General features: G+C 32.3%; 1 protein-coding gene across 11 annotated transcripts in view; it reads left to right on the top strand.

Moving 5' to 3' along the window:
* MIA2 (MIA SH3 domain ER export factor 2) overlaps nt 1-24,040 on the top strand; it is a 99,710-nt gene that overhangs the window by 64,908 nt on the left and 10,762 nt on the right. For 7 of the 11 annotated variants that reach the window (XM_036881228.2, XM_036881225.2, XM_057488489.1 and 4 more), the window contains 7 exons: nt 2,166-2,267; nt 3,210-3,270; nt 3,826-3,861; nt 8,672-8,739; nt 9,981-10,063; nt 11,734-11,862; nt 15,402-15,560. In XM_036881228.2, coding sequence (XP_036737123.2) covers nt 2,166-2,267; nt 3,210-3,270; nt 3,826-3,861; nt 8,672-8,739; nt 9,981-10,063; nt 11,734-11,862; nt 15,402-15,560 — 638 coding nt within the window. The remainder of the gene's footprint in view (nt 1-2,165; nt 2,268-3,209; nt 3,271-3,825; nt 3,862-8,671; nt 8,740-9,980; nt 10,064-11,733; nt 11,863-15,401; nt 15,561-24,040) is intronic. The other 4 variants (XM_036881231.2, XM_036881230.2, XM_036881238.2 and 1 more) reach the window with 1 other exon arrangement.

The following is a 24,040-nucleotide window of genomic DNA, read 5'->3' as shown; positions in this document are numbered from 1 at the left end:
TATGTATTAAATACAGTGTCTATAAAGAGAAACACATGAAACAGGGTTATGTATTGATTGATAAAAATGCTGTGACCAGAGCTCACAGGAACCTAACCTTGTATTTCCTTTAGGAGCAATGGTTCAGTATTTGCTAATGTAGGATTTATGGTCACTTTATAAGAAATGACTAGTGGGAATGAGATTCTGTTTTGTGTATTTGGAAACTGGTAGAGAACATTAATACTCCATTGACATCAGGATGTTTGGTGATTGGTTAAGTTCTTTCACTGCTGATCATTCTTTGGATTCAGTTCAAAATTTAAAAACCTTATATTCATCATGGACGTCTGATAGGGACTGCTCAGGACATGAAAGAGAAATATGACTTGACTAAATGGAAGAGCTACAGAGTAGCTTTCAGATTTCATCAGTTGGTCTAGTAATGGACCAGTAAACCTGGAAATGGATCTTTCTTTTTAGGTTAAGATGAAAGATATTGTGAGTAAAGTTTGGACGTAAAAGGTATTATTTGATGTGAAAGGAATACTTTTGAATGTATCTTTTAAACAAAAAATATATGGTTCATATAGAATGTAATTAGGATTATTAATTTCAAAGAAAAAACTTCTGTGTAGATATTTAAAGCAAGGATGGGAAGATGAGTAGAATCCTAGCTCTGTGTTGTTCATATTGTGATTTCACTCATTTATTTGAACTGTTTTATGAATTCCCAAAATATTGTATATTCCATTCTCATATTTAAATTAAAATATTCCCTACTGAAATTCAGTGAATTTTGCCACTGGTTGTTTGTCAGAGGATAATATAGAGAGTTGATAGTACTAGTAAAATGTTAAATTCAAATTCTTGCCCATATACAGTATGATTTAGATTCAGTCATTTTGTAGATCCTGGATTGGTTTTTCATGACTAATACATTACATTACTAGCACTTTTACAAATTTAATATTTGGAAGAAGGGAAGTAGTATAACATAGATGATTAATATGTTGCTTTACATATATGATTTTTTAAAAGTTACATATTGGGTTTCCTGTCTTAGTGTAATTGCGATCATTAATGAGCCCCCACCTAAATTTAAGATGAAGTTCATGGACTTTACCTCTCAATGGTAGGGGTATCAAAGAATTTCTGGCCATTTTTAATCTCAACAATCTGTAAAAATACCCCTCTTTCCATCTCTAAGCCCAGTACAGTTTCATGCTTCTCCTAAGGAGATGACTTTTATTTTCTTATAGTACCTATGAAACGATTGACCTGGGGAGTGCTTCTAAACAATAGGTAACATAGTGTGTGGAGTGTAGAACATTACTGCTTCCCTGTAGAATTTTTTCCATGGTTTGTCATGCTTCTCCCCAAAGTTGGTGAGGAAGGGGAGGTATCCATAGTTAGGACTTCAAATGTGTTTCCTGTGGTGTCCAGTGTTTCTTAAGGGACCAGTGATACCATGTGATAACATGTGAAACAGCAGGTATAATATAGTATAATGGAGTCACTGCTTGCTAGCTTTATGCCTTGGCTCAATTACTTAGTTTGTGCCTCATTTCTTGTAGAGCTGTGGTAATTAAGTAATATATACAAAAGTCTAAGAACATTTTCTGGAATATACTAAATGGTTCAATAAATTATCAATTGTTATTAAAAGAACTAGAAGTAGTAAGTAGGACTATTACTCTACTTTTATTGGGTTCATTATAAGACTGTGTGTGTATGTGTGTGTGTGTGTGTGTGTGTTTGTGTGTGTGTGTATGAACTTGCCTGGAAGGCTAATTACTATTTTAACAACCAATTTAAAAATTGTTGAAATACCATTAATTGGGGACTGCTTATCTAATAAATGCAATGCTGCTTTATACAGGAAGGCTTTACAAGTAATATATAGTTAAAATATTTTTAATATTTACCTTTGATAATCTTATTTTTATGATAAATTCTTATAGAAAACTAAACTTTTGTATTAGTAGTACTCTGTTAGACAAGATGCTTTATAATTTGAACTTATAATATCAAATTTTTTTACACAGGTGCTTTTTTTCCTTCTTGTGATGTTTTTAGTGGTATGCAGTTTCCTTTATGGAAATCAATTGTGATATAATTAAAAAGATATAATTGATTATTTATTACACATAGTAAGCAAAAATAAAAACACATTTTGTTTTAAGGAAATTAACAGTAGAGGAAAATTACCGGTTGGAGAAAGAGGAGAAACTTTCGAAAGCAGATGAAAAGATCAGCCATGCAGTTGAAGAGCTGGAGACCTATAGGTAGTAAATATATTTTACCCCTTCTTCAGGTGGGGAGGTATCTAAAAACCCAATATCAGAAAAAATAATAAAGCAACAACATACTTTTGTTTCATTATTGTTCATTTAGATGTTTTGCTATTATGCAATGATACAGAAAATATAAAAAGGGAAAAGTGTTTTTCTTTCAGAGTGTGTAATTTTAAATCTCTCACAGTAGGTGTATTTGAGTATGGGCAATCCTATTTTATGTTACTATCAAGAAATTTATGAGTAGTCATTAATTTCAAGATCTTTCCTCTTTGGCTCAAATGGGGCAGAATGTATACAGTATTAATGCATTCACCAAGTATGTCACAAGAAGAGTGAACCACAATTGAAGTTCTGAAGAAGGGTTTATAAGACTATAGTCTAGTTTTTTCCTTGGTTCACTACTCAGTAGTTCCATGGAAATAATAGAAAACCTGGAGAAAATAAGGGGGCAGGATTCAGTAGTGTCCTAAGTAGTTGTGATACCTCATTTTACATTTGGAAAAGTAAAGTTGAGTTTTATCCAAAAGAAGGAATTATGTTGTTAGTCTTATAAAGGTAATAAGTAACACTTTATTTCATACAGATCATTAACTTCCTAGAATTTTATTAAGATTACCAGCATCTGAATAAATCTTCCAAGAGCACGCATCTTAAAAATAAAAACCAGTATACCATATGAGTCTTTGCATGACCTTTAGTTTAGGTTAAACCAAGTAGTAGTACCCTTAAAGCTTAATTAATACTAAAATTATATCAGGAAAAAATATACTTTAGAACCTCATAAAGGGTGATTAATATATGGAGTTCTGGAGTTATTTTTCACATGAAACAAATATTTACATGAAGCAAAATTAATATTTCAGTAGAGGCAGTGTGGTCTATCATTTCTTAATATGCATTAATAGTAGAATGATTATTTGTTCCTTATAGAAAACGAGCCAAAGATCTTGAAGAAGAATTGGAGAGAACCATTCATTCTTATCAAGGGCAGGTATATATGTATGTGTGTATGTGTGTGTGTGTAACTTAAGCAGTTCTGATTTCTTTGAACTGGTATCTCTATTTTGATGCAGGTATATAGTTACTTGACTAGTTGCACACCTCTCTTGAGGTTGTTTCTGTCTCTGTGGAACATTTCTAGGGAGCCAAAGGTTCTGGGATGAGACCTTGTTTAAGGTTGCCATGTTTCCTGCTTTCAGAATGTGGATTGAATAAGTAAACAAACATATATAAGCTGTGGGGTCTCACATTCATTTGTCCTAGTTATCTTTTAGTGGGCAGTTCCTGTTGTAGCTGATCATTTCTTAAAACATAAATTTACTGGATGGACAAGAATTTCAGTTGTTTTTACATTCAGTTTTTATTTTAAAGTATAGTAGAGTAGAGCATGTGTGTATGAAAATTTGCTTTAAAACTCTTACTTTTCAGAGATATTTGAGTTATTTTTGAATTTATGAGTTGTGTACTAAATCATATTGGTAGATGTGAGTGTTTTTTACTTATGAAGAATACTTATCAGTTGTATTTTAATGACTTTCTTTTTCAGATTTTTTCCCATGAGAAAAAAGCACATGATAATTGGGTAAGTATTAAATTCTCATGAGTTCTTTGTCTGATTGTTCTTTTTCCTAATATAAATGAGCAGTGTAAAGATACATATTTACACTGAACATAAAGGTAGTATTTTTAAAAAGTTTCTTTTTATTTTACAAGTAGTGAAATTATGTTCTTTGTGAACTAAATACTTTGTTACACCACAGTTATTCACAAAATCTGTTTTTTCCTTCTCTGCTTTTAGCACATTGCCTCTTTGCAAGGAGTTTAACTCTCTCTGGGCAGGTGATGTAATGTTCATGGATTCATTGTTTTAAGGCACTGGGTTGCCACTAATTACTGGTGGAGAACTTGAAATTCTCTGGTTATGTTTATTCATCTGTAAAACAATGGGATTAGAATAAGTGATATCTAAAGCCTTTTTAAGTTCTGAAAGTCATACGGTTCAGGTATCTGATTCTCAGTGATAAGGGTGCGGGTTTTGACTGATTATAAGACTGATTCTTCTAACATGTAGAACTGTTGTAACATTTGGCCTTTGGACGATTTGAGGCAATTTGCATAGCAGGTGAATTCATGCGGTCTGGAGTCAGCCTGTCTTGGTTGGAATCCTGGTTCCATCACCTGCCACTGGTTTCTTTATTTATAAGATAGACCTTTATTTATAAGATAACCTATAAGATAGATATCAATAGAACCTATTTCATCAAATTATTGTCATGTTTAAGTAAAATAACTCATCTAAGGCTGTTAGCCAGGTGCCTGCCATAGTGAGTACTCAGTAAATATTAACTCTTACTACCATTGTTGTTATACTGAAGTTTGGGAGATATTTCTTAGGCATGGATGTTTAGTGGAGATAGGTTGAGAAATTAGATAGGTTGAATGTCAAGGCCTTTCTCAATTCTAAGATTTTGTATATTTCTGTATTGAAGGTTCAAGTAAGATTTGTTAATTAATTAAGCTGGGATTAGGGATGAATTTTGTCTTAAAGGCTTTTTTTATATATATTACTCAATTCACACAGTAACTCTGTAAAGTAGGTATTATAATTCAAGTTTTGCAGCTGTGTAAACAGCCCAAGATCACATGATCAGAATAAAGAGTGGAGATAGAAATTTTGACCATTTACATTCTGAAACCTGTGCTTTTCCTGATACCATACATTGAATTTCTTGTTTGGTAAATAGTGACATTGACTTTATATTAAAACATAACAACAAATGCCCTGTATGTCTCAAAATGAAAGGTATTTTTCAGATTTTATAAAAATAATATATACTCATTATTTAAAAGTTTGGAACATATAATATAGAAAGGTACAAAGAAGTAAGCAGCAGTATCACTTTCATTTTCTTTAATTGAAGTATGGTTGATATACAATCTTATATTGGTTTCAAGTATACAACAGAGTGGTTCTGTAGTTATCTACATTATTAAATCCTCACCCCCACTAGTGCAGTTACTATCTGTCAATATAGAAAGATGTTACAGTCATTGGCTAAATTCTTCATGCTCTACTATCATCCCTGTGACCAACTTATATTATGATTGAGATTTTTTAACCCCCTTACCCTCCCCAGGCACCCATCCCAGTCCCTCCTCCATGGTAACCACCAGTCACTTTTCAGCAACCATGAGACTATTGCTGTTTTGATGTTTGTTTTGTTTGGATCTTGTGTTCCACAAATAAGTGAAATCTTATGGTATTTGTCTTTCTCTACCTGGTTTATTTCACTTAACATAATACTCTCTAGGTCCATTCATGTTGTCACAAATGGCAGAATTTCTTTTTTATGACCAAATAGTATTCTGCTGTGTGTATGTACCACATCTTCTCTATCCATTCATTTATTGATGAGCACTTTGGTTGCTTCCATATCTTGGCTACTGCAAATAGTGTAGTGATAAACATAAGGGTGCACTTCCCTTTTCAAATCAGGGATTTTGTTTTCTTTGGGTAAATTCCTGAAAGTGGAGTTACTGGGTCATATGGTATTTCTGTCTTTATTTTTTTTGAGGAACCTCCACACTGCTTTCCACAGTGGCTGCACCAATATACATTTCTACCAACAGTGTAGGAAGGTTTCCTTTTCTCCACATCCTTACCAACACTTATTATTTCTTGTCTTTTGGATAGTGGCCATTCTAGCAGATATAAGGTGATATCACATTGTGGTTTTTATTTGTATTTCCCTAATGATTAGTGATGTGGTGCATCTTTTCATGTGCCTGTTGTCCACCCAATCTGTATATTTTCTTTGGGAAAATGTCTGTTCGGGTTCCCTGCCTATATTTTAATTGGATTATTTGTTTTTTTGGTGTTGAGGTGTATGAGCTCTTTATATATTATGGATGTTAACCCCTTATCAGATAAATTATTTACAAATACATTCTCCCATACTGTAGAATGCCTTTTTGGTCTGTTGATGGTGTCCTTTGCTGTACAGAAACGTTTTAGTTTGATGTAATCCCACTTGTTCATTTTTAATTTTGATGCCCAAAGAGATGTGTCCAGAAAAAAATCACTCATATTTATGTTGAAGAGATTTTTGCCTTTGTTTTAGAAGTTCTAAGAGTTTTATGGTTTCATGACTTATATTTAGGTCTCTAATCCATTTCTAGTTTACTTTTGTATGTGGGGTTAGAAAGTAATCCAGTTTCATTCTCTTACATGTAGCTGTTCAGTTTGGCCCACACCAGTTGTTGAAGAGGTTGTCTTTTCCCTATTGTATATTCATGGCTCCTTTATCATATATTAATTGACCATACATGCATGTGGTTTTTTCTGGGCTCTCTGTTCTGTTCCATTGATCTGTGGGTCTGTTCTTGTGCCAGTACCATACTGTTTTGAATACTGTAGCTTTGTATAGAGCTTAAAGTTAGGAAGCATAATTCCCCCAGCTTGTTTTTCCTTAGGATTACTTTGGCAATTCAGGGTCTTTTGTGGTTCCATATAAGTTTTAGGATTATTTGCTCTAGTTCATTGAAAATGCCATTGGTATTTTGATAGGGATTGCTTTGAATCTGTAAATTGCTTTGGGCAGGATGGCCATTTTGACAATATTAATTCTTCATATCCATAAGCATGGCATAGATTTCCATTTATTTATGTTTTCTTCAGTTTCTCTCTTGAGGGTCTTAAAGTTTTCAGAGTACAGGTTGTTTTGATGCAATTGTAAGTGGAATTGTTTTCCTGATTTCTTATCTGCTAGTTTGTTATTAGTATATAGGAATGCAACAGATTTCTGTGTATTAATTTTATATCCTGCAACTTTGCTGAATCCAGTTATTATTCTAGTAGTATTTTGGTGGTCTTCAGGATTTTCTATATATATCATATCATCTGCAAATAGTGGTTTTTATTTCTTCCTTAGCAATTTGAATGCATTTATCTTTTTATCTTATCTAACTGGTATGGCAGGATCCCCAGTACTATTTGAATGAAAGTGGTGAGAGTGGACATCCTTGTCTTGTTCCAGATCTTAGAGCTTTTTGTCATTGAGTATGATGTTGGCTGTGGGTTTGTCATACATAGCCTTTATTATGCTGAGGTAATACCCTCTAAACCCATTTGTTGAGTTTTTATCATGAATGGGTGTTGAATTTTGTCAAATGCTTTTTCAGCATCTGTTGAGATGATCAGTTTTTTATCCATTTTTTTAATGTGGTGTATCATGTTAATTGATTTACTAATATTGTACTATCCTTGCATCTGTGAAATAAATCCCACTTGGTCATGATGGATCATTCTTTTGTTGTATTTTTGAATTTGGTTTGCTAATATTTCATTTGCTAATATTTGCATCTATGTTCATCAGGAATATTAGTGTATAATTTTCTTTTTTTGTGATGTTTTTGTCTGGTGTTAGAGTGATACTGCTGCATAGAATGAGTTTAGAAGTATTTCCCCATTTTCTCCCTTTTGAAATACTTTAAGAAGGATGAGTATTATCTCTTCTTTAACTGTTTGGTACAGTGCAGCTGTGAAGCCATCTGGTCCTGGAATTTTGTTTGTTCAGAGTTTTTTGATTACCAGTTTGATTTTGTTACTGGTAATTGGTCTGTTCAGATTTTCTACCTCTTCCTTGTTCAGTCTTGACCAAGGTACTCTTCAGAAAATTTGTCCATTTCTTCTTGGTTGTCCAATTTATTGGTATATATTATTTTTCATAGAATTCCTGAATAATTCTTTATGTTTCTGTGGTGCCAATTTAACTATTCTTTTTTCATTTCTGATTTTATGTCCTCTCTTTTTTTTTCTTGCTAAACCTCTAATTAGGAGTTTGTCTATTTTGTTCATCTTCTCAAAGAACCAGCTTTTGGTTTCATTGATTCCTACTGTTTTATTCTTCTCCTTTTTATTTCTGCTGATCTTTATCATGTCCCTCCTTCTACTGACTTTGGGTTTCATTTGTTCTTATTTCATTAGTTGTGAGTTTAGACTGTTTATTTGGGATTGTTCTTGTGTCTTGAGGTAGGCCTGAATTGCTATATACTTCCTCCTTAGAACTGCTTTTCCAGTATCCCTCATGTTTTGAGCTGTTGTATTTTTGGTTTCATTTCTCTCCACGTATTGGTTGATTTCTTTTTTGATTTGTTTATTGATCCATTGAGCGTAAACTCCAGCCTTATGCTCATATTTTCTGGTTACATGAAACACATTCCCTTTCAAAAAATTCCCTAAATTAAAACTTTTTTACATGGAGTTTATTGAAATGGATATTTGCTTAAGTGTTTGTGGTACTTGTATGTCATCATTGTTATATTTATATATGCTTATCTTTCATTTTACGTGTGTATAAATGTATCTTTTAAAATATACTGTTTTCTTTAAGTTGGCAGCTCGGACTGCTGAAAGAAACCTCAATGATTTAAGGAAAGACAATGCTCACAACAGACAAAAGTAAGTATCTTAGTGGGAACACTTTAAAAACTTTACTTATTATAGTTATCCTTAATTGTTATTTTATTAATTAGTCAATACTTTTATAAGGATTAACTAGGAACCTTGCAGTGAATCCACCATATATTGTAGAGAAATATCTATGGGTTTTACTAGGTGTTACTGGATTTTTAGTTTGAAACACTTGTACTTAGAGAGATTAGTTAACAGAAGAAGGAAACCGTTTGCATGTTCTTTTGTAAACAGTGTAACTTCAAAATTCAAAAAAGGACAAAATCAAAACAAACCAGTATAGGTAGAAGGAGATTTACAAGGGAGGGAAGGAGAAAGAGAAAGGATGAGCCTTTGGACACAGTAATTCTTAGACTATTGGCATCTGGTAGTGAGTAAGTGGATAGAATAAATGTTTATTATTTCTGTTATCCTCTGGTTTTATTGTATTGGGTGTCATTGCTTTACAATAATAATGAAAAGGAGGATAAAAGTTTATGATGTACAAAGGGAAGAGTAAATGCTTTTCTATGAGGATTGTAGCAATCTTCCCAGAGTGTTAGAAATTCTTGCTAGAATGTACTATTAACATTGTCCAGTATTAGTTTTAGTTTTATTCCAACCTTTTCTACTCAGAAATTAAAAACCAAATGATTAAATGTTTTATTTCAGATCTGATAATCAAGAAATAGAAATAATACTCTTAAAATATCACATTTTTAAGATAAAAAGTTTAGGCATAAAATAATAGGATGCATTAATTAAATTCCTTTTTTATGTTATGATTGGAATCATATGGGTAACATTATAATGGAAACCATACATGACTCAGAATCAGGAATCCTGTGTTTTAATCCTGACCTTTTAATTTTGAGTAAGTTATTGAAACTCCTGTCCTTAATTTTCTAAGTTGTAAAGTGGTAGACCTAAAATGGGTGACTTTGGAGGAAGGACCCTGCTATTTCTAAAATTTGGATTCTGTTATACAGTACTCATTTATAGTCTAGTTTTAAAGAAAAACAGTTCCAGACCTCAACAAAACATTACTATTGCTCGGCAAAAAAGAAACCAAAATAAGTAGTGTGGGATATAGAAAAGTATTTTGGTCAGAATAATTTTTAAAGAGCTATTTCTTCTATGCAGATATTGAGATAGTGAAGAGTAGCTTGTACTTGATAGTGGCATTTTTCTTGAAATGTGGGTGTTTCTCTCGGACGAGTAACTTAGAAATGTTTGTTTTTTATTTGCAGATTAACTGAAACAGAGTTTAAATTTGAACTTTTAGAAAAAGATCCTTATGCACTTGATGTTCCAAATACAGCATTTGGCAGAGGTAGTCTTTTTTTTTTTAACCCCTCATTTAAAATACATACATACATATATATATATGCATTTATATATATTATATATATATATGTATATTGCACATACAGTTTATATTAGTGTAAATTAACACTATTATTTATAAATATTTTAGGTTTTAGAGCCAGGTTCTCTGAAATCTTGGGAGCCAAAGTCTCCCAAGTTTCTGAGTTTTGTTTCTCTACTAATAATGTAAATAATTGCTGTCACCCTAATTCAGTGGGATTTTGTAAGATGATGTCTATTTAGTATCTTGAGCTCCTTGATAGCAAAGTGCTTGGCACATAGTAAAGGACTCATTAATTGTTTTGGAGAATGAATGAATGAAAAGTGTTTAAGTGGGATAGCATTGTAACTGTTTACATATTAATCTATGGGGTTTGCTTGAATTATTAAAATAAGTAAAACAATTGTTTTTTTATTATATAAAATATTAATTAAAAAGTGGGAAACCTTAATAATCTGAGTTTGATTGCTTTAATTACACCCAGGAGAGGGAGGACATGTTCTTTGGAAGATGTATTTAATATTTCTGTCCATTTGTTAATAAGCAACTTTAATGATCTTTAATGGTTTTGCTATTAGAAATAGCTTAAATTTTTCAAAATGATTTTGGTTGAGTTGGAATTAAGCTTCTGAGGCAGTGAAAATAAACCTATTTTTATATAGGTAGAATCCCATTTTAATAACCATTGAAAAGTTGTATAAATTACTTTTGAGAGTCCAGTTTCATTAAAATGAGTCTATTTGTACATTTTGAGTAGCAGATTATTATGAATTTCAAATAGTAACAAATTTGGAGTGGGAGGAATTATGCAGAAGGAATTATTGTCTGAACTTAATGCAAAAGTTTTAGAGGGGGTTAATAATACTTCTTAATCATTTGTTATAACTATATTTGAATATCACATTAGCTACATGATATAATTTCACATGCTTAAGTATTATTTTTGTGGTGTTTACATTTATTTGTTTTTTGATGTTGATTTTTAATCTTTGGAAGCATAACCATTATTTGGGAATGGTGAAGTTTGTAAAATGATAGGGCTCTTGGTTGTATAGTGGTAGATACAGTGATTTATTTGATAAATAAATATATGAAAACTGAATTTTTACTGGTAATCAAAAGTAATTTTTGATGCTTCAGAATATTTTATGTCTACTTTTCAAAATCTGAGCTTTACTTAAATAATTCATGGCCCAAACAGCCTGTCTAGCTCTGATTTAAACTGAGCTCTTCCATGTTACAACCCTCACCAGTTGAAATATCTGGAAACGTACTGTCATTATGAACAAAATGAAACCAAACAAACTTCATGCTCCTTAAATCCTCTTTCTAGCTCCAAAATATCACCAGTATCCTTTGCTTAATATTGTATGTTTATCTAAGTGTGTCAGTTACTAAGAGGATAATGTTTTTATTGACTAAGTTGTCCATTGAGTAGACAGACTTTAAAAACACAGGCCTCCATATTTAATTCTATCCCATATTAGAAACCGCAAAGCATAATTAGTGTAAGACACCCATTAAACTTAAGTTGACAAAAGGATGACTTACTGGTAGTTGTTGAAATGGGATTCTAAACTGTAGGGTAGTTACTTGAAACTATGAATTTAAATATGCTGTTTTAATTATTCCAGAGCATTCCCCATATGGTCCCTCACCATTGGGTCGACCTTCATCTGAAACGAGAGCTTTTCTCTCCCCTCCAACTTTGTTGGAGGGTCCACTCAGACTCTCACCTTTGCTTCCAGGGGGAGGAGGAAGAGGTATATTGTTTAAACATCTTTATTACTCCAAATTTCTTCCTTCCTTTATATTTCCATCTCAGCTTATCTTTAAAGTAAACCTTTGGAAAAAGCAGGCATTCCTTGCACTTATTTTGGGGTAACTTTTGTTTGGATAAAGAGTCTTATCTAATTTTCATATATTCATATATTATTTTCATACATTATTCTCTTAGAAACAGTATTCTAATTACATTTTGGTCAATCACTTAATGCATATCTTTTAAAATCATGTTTTGACTTTATGTATTATACTACATAATATAAATTTTATAAAGAGTACATAAAATGCAGTAATATAACAGCATAAAATTGTATTTTAATGAACTATAATTAGAGTATAGAAATTTTATTTCATTCTCATGATCTTTTTATTGTAAAAAAATCAGAAAACCAAAGAATCTTTTTTAGTGTTGAGGAATTTAGAAGTGCTCTCTTAGAGGCAGTTTTGATGGGAACCTCAAGTGAGACCTAAATCATTTGTTAATACTTTAAGAAACCAACCCAAGATTGTCAGTTTTGTTATCCCCTTATGTATTTTTGAGAATTTCAAGAGCTACTTCAAACCTAAGCAATAGCAGTTGGTCTTTCTGCCTTTATCTCATCAGCACTCATTGTGGTGTTACCTAATGGACTTGCAATTTCCCTCTTTTGATCTCTCACCATACTTTGTTCACGTTAAGTCGCTTTAAAATCCTTCCTTGAATTGTGTCAAGATTCAAAGATACAGAACCCTGTTTATCCCAATATTAAGTCTTAGGTTTTAGCCCCAGGTCTGTGTTATTTTGTAAGAGCTAATGGCATTAAATTAAATTAAATTAAACACCAAATCAAATTAAATTAAATTTAAACACCAAACTAAATCCAGCATACCAATGGTCATATATTCAAATGGATATTACGCATCAAAATAATCTCTTGGGGAGTCTGTGTACTTTCCTGTTGAAGCTGCCATTTAAAAAATTGTTTTGAAACTCTACTTGGAAGTGCCTTCAAAGAATATGGGAAAATTAATTTCTTACTTTATGGTTATGAGATAGTCTCCCTTTACCCATTTCCTATTTGTATCATCTTTCCCTGTTCTCAGTGTGGTGCCCTTAGCTCTGGTCCCTCCTACCTCCCAGTCCCAATATAGGTTGGGCCCACAGTCTGGAGATACTTCAGAGAGAGCCTTTGCTTGTGTTGGCTTTGAACTGAAAGCTGCTAGTGAAAGAGACTGAGCTGTAGATTGACTCTTGGAGCCCTAGGGGAGCTTTGCTTTGAGCACTTCAGGAAGGGGAATAATTTTGAAATGTACATGCATATTGTAAGTGCCCTAAATCCATTTTCCCCCCAAATTTTAACCTTAACCTATAGTAAGAAATATATTTTATGTTGTTTGTTATATATACCAACATAAATGTAATTGAAACTAGTTACATGAAATAGACTACCCTTACTATTTTTGATTCTTTCTGATATTTTCCATTCAGATCTATTCCATTTATTTTAAAAAATGCTTATTAAGACCAAGTTATTTTTGCATCACTATGGGTTGTAGCCAGCAGTGCCTTAGAAATAAGGGTATAATTGGCTAAACTGCAAATGTGAGTCACTGGAAGTTGAATGACATAAGTCAAGGATTGCTTGTAATTAATTGAATATTTGAAATAAGAGTAAAAATTACCTTTGATTTCTCCTCTCCTATTTAAATTACTTTCCTCTACTTTTCCATTACTTTCAAGATATGATATGTTTGGAATATTTGCAAGGGTGTTTTACTATTTGTTAGAAAAGTATGGAAGTTTTAGGTAAGTTGTCAACAGGTCAGAAGGGACTTGATTTGGACTGAAATATTCTATGACCCACCAGAGAAGGATGACCAGTGCCCATCCTTTTCCTTCCATTTATTATATTCTTAAATTTGAAAGTTTGAATGAATTTATATTTGAGTAAGATTGAGTATAAGGAAAATCATTTCTTTTTAGAGTAAGTTATATGCAACTTTTGGTCTGAATTTTAACCTTTAGCATTTATAAGTTTGTAATTTTTCATATGGTAATAATTCGGTCCTTTGGAAGGAAGCAGTTAGGAGAAAGCCTTTGAATTGCTCCTTTTAAGATCTGTGCTTCACTCTAGATGAACCCAGCCTAATTGACTCTTGCACATTTTTTATGAATTTAGTTTTCTGCTTTTGAGCCTATTCTTCTAATAAGCTGATTAGAAGGATGAATAAGCCAGAAGGAAAGATTTGAGGAATTTAGTAGAATGTACAACTATAACGAATAGAGGAAGCTGACCTTCTGACATAAAAGTCAGCTGACCTTCTTTCTGGCTCTACAAAAGAGAATAGATAGAAAATTTTTTAAAAAGATTACTGTATATTAAAAATGAAAGAATTCTTATTTTGACTGCACAAATTTTCAAGTAAAGTTCAGTTAATTTAGTTTCTTCTTAAAAGAGGTACTGAAATGTGGGGAACATTTTATAAAGATTTCTATTAAAAAACTTTTTTAAAAAGCTATTCCTTAAAAGGAATAAGCTTTTGTTTTCTGACTAATATAATTTTGAGAAGATCTTATTTTCTTCTCAATGATAGATAAATGAGGTATTAATATATTTTGCTTTTTAATGCTTAAACATTTTTTATATTTGTCTTTTCCATTTTATTTGAACATGAGTTATTATGTGAAGTACTGTCATTTCTGTGGGCATATAAAGGGAACTTTGAAACGATTCCCCTCTTTTGTGAACATAAGCATGCCAGATTTTCTTATCCAAATGAGTATAATCTTGTTCAAAATATTTATGCCAACAGTGTTATTGTTTTTGAAACTGTTGTCTTAGACTTGCCTTTCCAGAGATGTGAGCTCTTTTTGAAGGTGAATTTGATATTTAGAAATTGCTAAAAGCCATTATAAGTGAAATTTGTGTGGTAGATATGAAGTTTGTAATCAGTCTGGTTAAAATCATATTTAGACAGAAGTAGAGAGTCATGTCACAACATTGAAATGTAATTTCTTGAGTGGCTCTTATGTTAATCTGAGTACATTTCTTAAGAGAGTTGTTCTGAAAAATACTTTGTGTAGTTACAGAACTAGTAAACTAGGTATTTAGCCCCTAAAATGACTGTTTTAAAGGATTCATGCTCATTTTAACTATTGGCTTATTAGTAACAAAAACCTCATTTTATAGTTATTTTACTCTGTTTGGTATAGAAATCTTTATTTTGCAATTTACTTTCTCCCCTGTATTTTTCATATGTTATAATTATAATTTACAATTTAGCCACTGATTTTATGTGTAAATGATGGTGATAACATTTAAAAATGACTTTTATAGGCAAGTGTTTGTTTATATATATTTATATTATTTTTTCCTTGTTGTCCTAGAAATGGCTTTGATAGGGAAGGGTTATAGTCTAATGTCTTAGGGAAACTTTGTTGGGATACAGTTTTACTTTTTAAAAAGTATCTGGATTCTACTTGATGACAGGTTTTTATAATACTTTTTTAGATAAAACTGAATTTTTTTCTAATTAGGCTCAAGAGGCCCAGCAAATCCTCTGGACTATCAGATTACCAGTGAAAGAGGAGAATCAAGCTGTGACAGGCTAGCTGGTCCTCACAGAGCGCTGTCAGACACTGGGTCCCTTTCACCTCCATGGGAACAGGATTGTAGGATGATGATCCCTCCATCAGGTATGGAAAGAATATAGTTATTATTTATATTTGAAAGGCAACCAATATGTACAACATACAGGAATGGGAAAAAAAAAAGTACATGTGTGTCCTGTTTTAGGAAAAACCATGATATGTATTAGAAAACAACAGTTAACACAAATTTCTAAACAAAATAATTAGGGGTGATTGTTTACATTATGGAAAGCTGTTTTATCCCCCCCCAACCCCTGGTGGAATATTTTTATTATTTTTGTTACTCATAGAAATGTTACATGTCTATATAGAAAATCCAAACAATGTAGAAACGGTGATTAGGAAGGCGAAAAAATACCCCTTCTCATCTTACCATGCCCCTTCCAGAATTTAGTTCTATATCTTTTAGGGATTTTTAAAAATGTATTCATAAACATAGGTAAATAAATTCTTTCATCATTTCTGTTCAGTTATACTATTCACCTTCTTGTAATTGTCTTTTTCATTGAACAATATATCTTAGATTAACTGCCATAGTATATTACCAGAAGAGTCACAGCAGAATATCCTGAAGTAAGGCTATAGTTGCTATTCTCCTAATAGCTTCTGCTGTCCCAAGGAATCTATTTCAAATTAATTAGTTTGCTAAACTTTTATTTAGGTATAGAGTTTCAGGGGCACTGTTATGTGAACTGAATTCTGTTTCTTTGTATAAATTGATGATCATTAAAAAAATACTACCTCAGATTCCTTCTAGAGGTGTTAGAAAGGGAAGAATATTATAGTAAAATAAACTTTAATTCTAAGCAATATGTTTTGCTGTGGTGGTGTGTGTATGTTCTCTGAAGTAGTGGCTCTTTATTCTGTGGTTTTCCTTTGTTTGATATCACTAAAATATCAGCTTCATAAAAACACAAATTTGGGGCACTTTTTTCAGTGCTATGTCCCCAGCACCTGGAACAATGCTAGGCATGTAGTATTTGCTCAGCAAATATTTGTTGAATTAATGAATACCAGAATTATTCTGAGAAAGCTGAGTATGTATATGCCATGACTCAAAAACTCTTTTAGCAAGGTAACATAGAACATCATCTTTCAAAGATTCTTTCTTGACTTTAACATTCATTAAAAAGTTTAGCTGTCTGTGGATTAATGATTGTGCATTGAACATTGATTCCCCTATACAGAATTTTATTGTTGTTAACAACCATTTGATCAATAAATATGAGAGATGCTCTCACAAAAAAAAAAAAGTACACACTTCCAATTGTAAAATAAATAAGTAACCGGGATGTAATGTATAGCATAAGGAATATAGTCAAAATATTGTAACAACTTGGTATGGTGATAGCTGGTACCTAGAATTATCATGTATATAAATGTTGAATCACTGTGTTGTACACCTGAAACTAATGTAATACTGTGTGTCAACTACCCTTCAATAAAAAATAATTATCTACAAAAAAAATAAAGTTTAGCTGTGATAAAAATGAAGATTAATTAACTATAGCCCCTTTCTGAAGGGACTTGATTGCAAGATTGTGGAGTAGCTCATATCTCTGCATCTGTGCAGAAGACCTTCCCTTATGGAACTTAAAAGCAGTCAGTACCAAGAGTCCTTGTCACATCTGCTTTCTTCCCTAGTAAGTGGTTCTAGTGTAATTGTTCTCTAATTTGGCTTATCATTAAAAATAACCTAAGGAACCTACGTCAGATCAGACCTTTGGAACATGAACTCTGGAGGTGAGACCTCTATTGCTAAAAAAATACCCTAGATGGTTCCAAGAGATAGCTGAATTTAAAAACCTCTAATTCTCTCCATTTGTTACTCTTACTATATGGAGAAGGGCACTGAGTCCCCAGAGATTTGCTGACAAACTTAGGTTAACATCTAGGTGAATAGGTGACCTATAACTCAGATAGTAATGACTTTATTATTGTTGTTCATTCATAAAATTAGAAAATAATTTTACATGTCCTTTAATGATTGCCTGAAATCTATAATTGTTCAGGCTTTTCAATAATATCTCTCAGATCCCTGAGTCTCTCTTCATTTTGTTTCTGTTGTTTTTATTATTACTATTCTCTTCTACTGTTTTTATTTTTCTTCTAGTTGAATAATTTCTATTGCTCTACTTTAAGTTTACTGACTTTTCTGTCATCTCCATTCTGCTATTAAGATATTTTTCAGTTCTAGAATTCCCATTTTTTTAATAGTTTTGATTTATCGGCTGAGATTTCTTATAAGCTTTTTTTAAAACCTCATTCAGCATAGTTTTGTAATAGCTTCTTTAAAGCCCTCATATGGTCATTCTAACATCAGGGTCATCTTGAAGATAGCCTCTATTGATTGTCTTTTCCCTTAGAATGAGTCACCTTTTCCTGTTTCTTGGTATATAATGAAGAGTTGTGGGTTCTTTCCCTAGACATTATGGAGACTGTGTATTCTACTATTGTTAGTTTTGTTTTGTAAGTCAACTAAGTTGGTCAAACACAAACTGTAGATGTTTTTCTCCTGTGATGGGCAGCAGCTCAAATATCAACTCAAGGTTTTAGCTTTTATTTATGTATAGAGTTTCAGGGACACTGTTATGTGAACTGAATTCTGAAAACTGAAAATTGCTTAGCTTTGCCTCACACATGTGTGGTTGAGGAGTTCGCCAAAATAGTTCGCCCAAGGAGACTTGGCAGAAAACTCAAGAGTTTTGGGCTCCACTTCTTTGGATCTCATAGGCTTGGTCCTTTGCTGCTCAAGCCAGGGAGCTCTGTGAGTATTGACTGGTCTATGCTGCAGCTTGCCTGTAGTCTGCCTTCAGGCTAAAATATAAAAATGGAAAACTTTCCTTTACCAGCCCCTTCTTCCAAGTTCCCATTCCTTTCCTAAATCTGCCTACCTTTGTTCATGCTTCAGAGCCTTAAGTTGGTTATTTTTTAATTATGATTTTTAATTCTTAGAATTTGTCTAGGTTTATTGAGATATAATTGATACATAGCACTGTGTAAGTTGAAGGTGTAGAGCACAATGATTTGACTTACAAATATCGTGCAATCATTACCACAAAAAGTTTGGTTACCACATGTAATCTCATCTAGATACAAAATAAAAAGAAATTTTCTTCCTTGTGATGAGAACTCTGTATTTATTCTCTTAACGTTATTTATATCGTACAGCAGTGTTAACTATAGTCATCATGTTGTACATTATATCCCTAGTACTTATTTATCTTATAATCAGAAGTTTGTACCTTTTGACCACCTTTCTCCAGTTTTCCCTTTCCCTTCCCCTCACATCTGGTAACCACAAATCTGATCCCTTTCAGTTTTTTGGGTTTTTTTTGATAGAGATTCCACACAAAAGTGACATCATACAGTATTTGTTTCTTTCTATCAGACTTATTTCACTTAGCATAATGCCCGTAAGGTCAATCTGTGTTGTGCAAATGACAAGATTTCCTTCCTTTTTATAGCTGAGTTATATCCCATTATGTACATTATTTCCATATCTTGGCTATTGTACATAATTCTTCAGTGAACATTGGGGTGCAGGTGTCTTTTTGAGCTAGTATTTTTGTTTTTTTCGCTAAATATCTAGAAGTAGAATTGCTGGATCATATGGTAATTCTATTTTTAATTTTTTGAGAAACGTTCATATTGTTTTCTGGAGTAGCTACATTTCAGGTAGTTATTTTTTGTGAGTTGTCCAGAGTTGTTACAGGTGGGAGGGTCAGTCTGTTATGAGTTTACTCTGTCATACTAGAAGTGGAACCTAATGTCCCTTATTTTCCAAGTCTAACTAAAAATTCAAAATTGTGAGCTTCAAAGTTAATGTCTTCATAGAAGAGGTTTGTATCTATTCCATAGAGAATATCTCCAAAGAGTTTCTGATCCATTTAGTTTAACTGATGGGTTACCTGTATCAACTCTAATCTTAAAGAAGTAGAATAATTTTATAGACATAGCCAAGGAATTGTAAAGGCTATTCTAGACTTTATGGATAAATGGGGTAAAATGACACTGAGACTCTGGTTTGAATTGGAGTAATGCTGATAAATGCAGTTAGCTACTTAGCCCTATTCCCATCTAGAGTAAAATTACAAAAATAGCCTATGTTTGCCCTTGGGACATCTCTATCCTATCTAAATAGTCACCACAAGTTTCTGGGTTAGTTCTTTTATTTTGTGTTACAATTAGCTAATTGGTGTATTAAAGCATTGAACAAAAAATGAGGAGACCTAGCATTTTATCTTACATTGTTTTTAATTTTTTGTGTAATCTTGAACATTGCATTTTGCTTGTCACTGTTTTCTTACCTGTAAAAGATGGACTTCCATAAAACAGAGATGGTAACAATTAAAGTAATTGCTCCCTACATTTTTTATTACATTGAATTATCAGGGCTTATGAAGAGTCCTGCTTTCCAGTAATAATCATGTCTTTAAGATATTTCTTAAATTTTAAAATGTTTTAATTTAAAACACTTGTGTTAAAGTAATATGGCAACTAAAATAACTAAAATTTTGAAGAATATGGATTCTGTAGTTGTTTGAGATTTTCTGTAATTTATATTCTGTAAAAGTATTAAGTATATTTTGTAAAATTCACATATTCCATTAACGTCTTAGTATTGGCAGAAATTTTTAAGTTTTTCATGAGGTTAAGCATGAGTAAGCAGAATAATTTTAAAAGATACTTTAATTCTAAGGAATCATTTGTTTTAGCACTATTAAATAACTTTGAAGGAGGAAAAAAGCATTTGTACTTTATATATATTCAATTCTAGACATTTTTGTTGCTTAGAGGTCTTGTTGGCAAGTGTAGACCTAGTTTCTTCAAGTAATCAACATTTTATTCTCATTATATTTTTGCTGAAGATTCAGTCTTCTCATAGAATAATGTAGGTTTTCAGCGTCTTTTTTCCCCAAAACTCTGTGTGGAATATAATGATTATTAAAGGGTAATACACAGATTTGGCTGCCATATTTGGATGAGGCTGAGTCTGCTCCAGCACAGTTTGTACACAGAGTTAATTTGAATAATGTACAAGTGCATTGTATCTGTCCATCTAACATTGTTTCATGGGTTTATAACTTAGATTGCATGTTGTAGAGTAAGAAATGTTTAGGTAAACAAATATTGGGACTGGAAATTAAGAAATCTGGTTTCCACTCTTTACTTTTTTACCTTTTAAATTATTTCTGAAACTTGTTTTATCTTGTTGGACCTCAGTCCTTTATATACTGAGAGAGATACACTAAGTGATCTGTGTAATCTGTTTTAGATGAATTAGTCAGGTACTAATGGTTAACACTGGGATTTGCTAGATAATTTTCATTCTAGTTGATAGACCAAATAATATGATATATAATATTAGTGAAACCAGACTACGTACAGTACTCTTCTCTCAATCCAATTGATGAACACACCTTTTTCATTTTTAAAAACTTCCAATCTGGAGACTTCCTTCCTGTTCTAGGTCAAGCTGTAATTTACTTGGATTGGTAAATGTTGACACAAGTAAGCTGTGGGAAGTTGTGTAATACCCATAGCAACCATTGAAAAGTCTTTTTAAAGAGATACACTCCAAAACACTTTAGGTCGGATTCAGTAAAATGCAATTCTAAAAAATGTCTAAGTAACCCACAGGAATGCAGGAAAAGGAAAATAGTAAACAGAAGGAACAAATAGAAAAAAAAATAGGGCAGACTTAAGCCCTAACATATCAGTAATTACATTAAATGTAAATTGTCTAACATCAGCCATTAAAAGACAGATTGTTAGAATGGATTAAAAACACATCCATGACTCAACTATCTGTTGCCTATACAAAACTCATTCAAATATAACTGTAGGTAGGTAGTTTGAAAGCAAAAGGATGGAAGAAGATAGACTATGCAAACATTAATCAAAAGAAAGCAGGAATGGCTGTATTAACATCAGATAAAGTAGACTTCGGAGCAAAGAAAATTACCAGGGACAGAGAAAGACATTATATAATGATGAAAATCATTGTAATGATAAAAAGGATCAAGAAGACATAGCAAATCCCAAATGTGTTATATGCCAAATGACAGAGCTACAAAGCATTTGAAGCAGAGTGATAGAACTGAAAGGAGAAACACACAAATGCACAGTTAGAGTTAGAGACTTCAGTGCCTCTCCCAGTTGATAGAAAACTAGACAGTTCACCAAGGATATTCGAAGAAATGAACGGTAGAAGAATCAACCAACGGGGCATAATTTGTCTTTGTAGATTGTGTTACCTAATGGCTGCAGAATAAACATGATACTCAAGCCCCAACTGAACATTTCCCAAGTTGGGTCATAGCCTGGGCCATGAAACAAACCCCAACTAATTTAAAAATAATTGAAATTGTGTAGTTTGTTCTCTGGCCACAGTGGACTCAAACTAGAAATAATGAACTATTGATACATGCAGCAATTTGGATAGATCTCAAGGGCACTGTGTTGAGTGGGAAAAAAAATCTTGGAAGATCAGATACTGTATGATACTGTATGATTCCATGTATAATGCTCTTAAAATAACAAAATTATAGAAATGGAAAACAGATTAGTGGTTGCCCTAGGTTAAGGATAAGCAGGAGGAATGTAACTACACAGGGTAGACTGAGGGACGTCTTTTCGGTTAGTCTGCTTGAGCGCCATGGTGGTTACAGAAATCTACATACCATAAAATGGCAAGAATGCTACATATGCATTGTACAAATGTTGGTTTCCTGGTTGTTGCACTATAGTTATGAAAGATGTAAACATTGGGGAAAACTGGATAAAGGGTATGTATTATTTTTACAGCTTTTGGGAATCTTTATTCTAAGATCAAAAGTGAAAAGACACCCTTTTTATTGATACAATACACATATAAGAAAGTGCAGGTATCCTTAAGCATGTAACTTGATTTTTCCCACAATTTGAGCACACTAGCATTCAGATCAAGAGACAGTTTTCAGTTTATTTTTATTCATCTTATGAATTTAGATAGAAATCTTTACAATTTTAGCAGGAAAAAAGGTTCTTGATAATATAAATAAGTTGTTAATAATTACATATCATGTATAGTAATCAGAATTAGAACTTTAGCAGGAATATATTCTGGAAATAACCAGCCCATTATAAGCTCTTAATAAATACTAAACTGTGACAAATATCTAAGCAATGAGATACACCTTGCTCCATGCTTCATTCCGTGAGAAATGTGACTTCATTCTGTGAGTCTCATCCTTGTTGCTGAAGGATAGGAATAGAAAAGCAAAAACATGTAAGTGCTTTTCTAAGCTTCCCTTTGAATCAGGCAGAACAGCGAACGTTCGACTGACCAAAAGCAAGTCATATGACAGAATTTAGAATCAGTGGACAGGAAATATAGTCCACCTCTTGAAGAGAAGGATTCAGGGAGGGGTAAAGAATTCAAATCATGAATGCAGTCTGCTAGAGGGATTATACTTTTATAACGTGTTTTCATTTGTTATAATAACTGTTTAAAAAGTGTATGTGTGTACTAGAATATTCTTAGATTTAGAATTACTCTTTGGAGGAAAAGAATATAACACTTTTTGTTTAGCTTTTTTAATGAATGGCTTCTAAGTAACAGCCTTGCTTTTTCTGCACTTGCTCTTGTTTTACAAAGCTGTGCATATTAAACAATCCTGAAGAGTAATAGTTTAAGCAAGTTTTTAGAAAATCATTAAATACTAACCTGAACTCCCATATATAGTAGTTATACATGTTAAGATATATGTATATTGAAATATTTTTATGCCTTATTTAAACTGTAATTAGTAACACATTTCAACAATACTAGTAACTAGTCATTCGAATAAGAAAAGTAATGCTAGAGTTTAAATGATAGCTTTTTGACTGTGGGAATGAATCTGCAGAATTCTTGGTTAGCCTGTTATTTGATGAGAATTGAGAATTATATCTACAGGGCAGTTAGAAATAATTTATAGTACAGATATTATTCACAGTAATGATTCATCATATGTAAATGATTACATTCATGAACCTAACAAGAATGATAGTAATTGTCTTTAAGTTCATGTAAATATTTTATTTTGGTAGTATTTTACTTAAAAAAAGAAGTATAAAGAAACCACAGATACTTGAATGAAGCAAAGTTTCAGTTTTTATCATTGTTTTTTACACTGGTCTTGATCTCTCACTGTTCCTCTTGATATTTTAGTGCTCTAACTTCAATAACCTATTCCTGTGTCTAGCTCTACCATCTCCTTTTCTAACAGGAAATAGTAATGGCAAATAAGAAAGAATCTTAATTCGCAGCAGGTTTCATGATACCTAGAATAGAGAGATATGAATAAAGGGGAATTCTGTCATGTCCCCTCCTTGTGTTTTTTTGAGCTTAGGTATTCTAGTTTTAATTGTTGAAAGAGCAGGGAGTATGTATATGGATTCTGTCATTTTTGTCATTAGGCAATTTTACTGATTTGGATAATACATTTTATGTAAGGGGTAACAGAGACTTAGCAGTTATGTCTTGGTGGTATTATGAA

Source organism: Manis pentadactyla, chromosome 11 (assembly GCF_030020395.1).
Source record: "Manis pentadactyla isolate mManPen7 chromosome 11, mManPen7.hap1, whole genome shotgun sequence".
Lineage (NCBI taxonomy): Eukaryota > Metazoa > Chordata > Mammalia > Pholidota > Manidae > Manis > Manis pentadactyla.
This window is presented reverse-complemented; position numbering and strand designations above follow the sequence as displayed.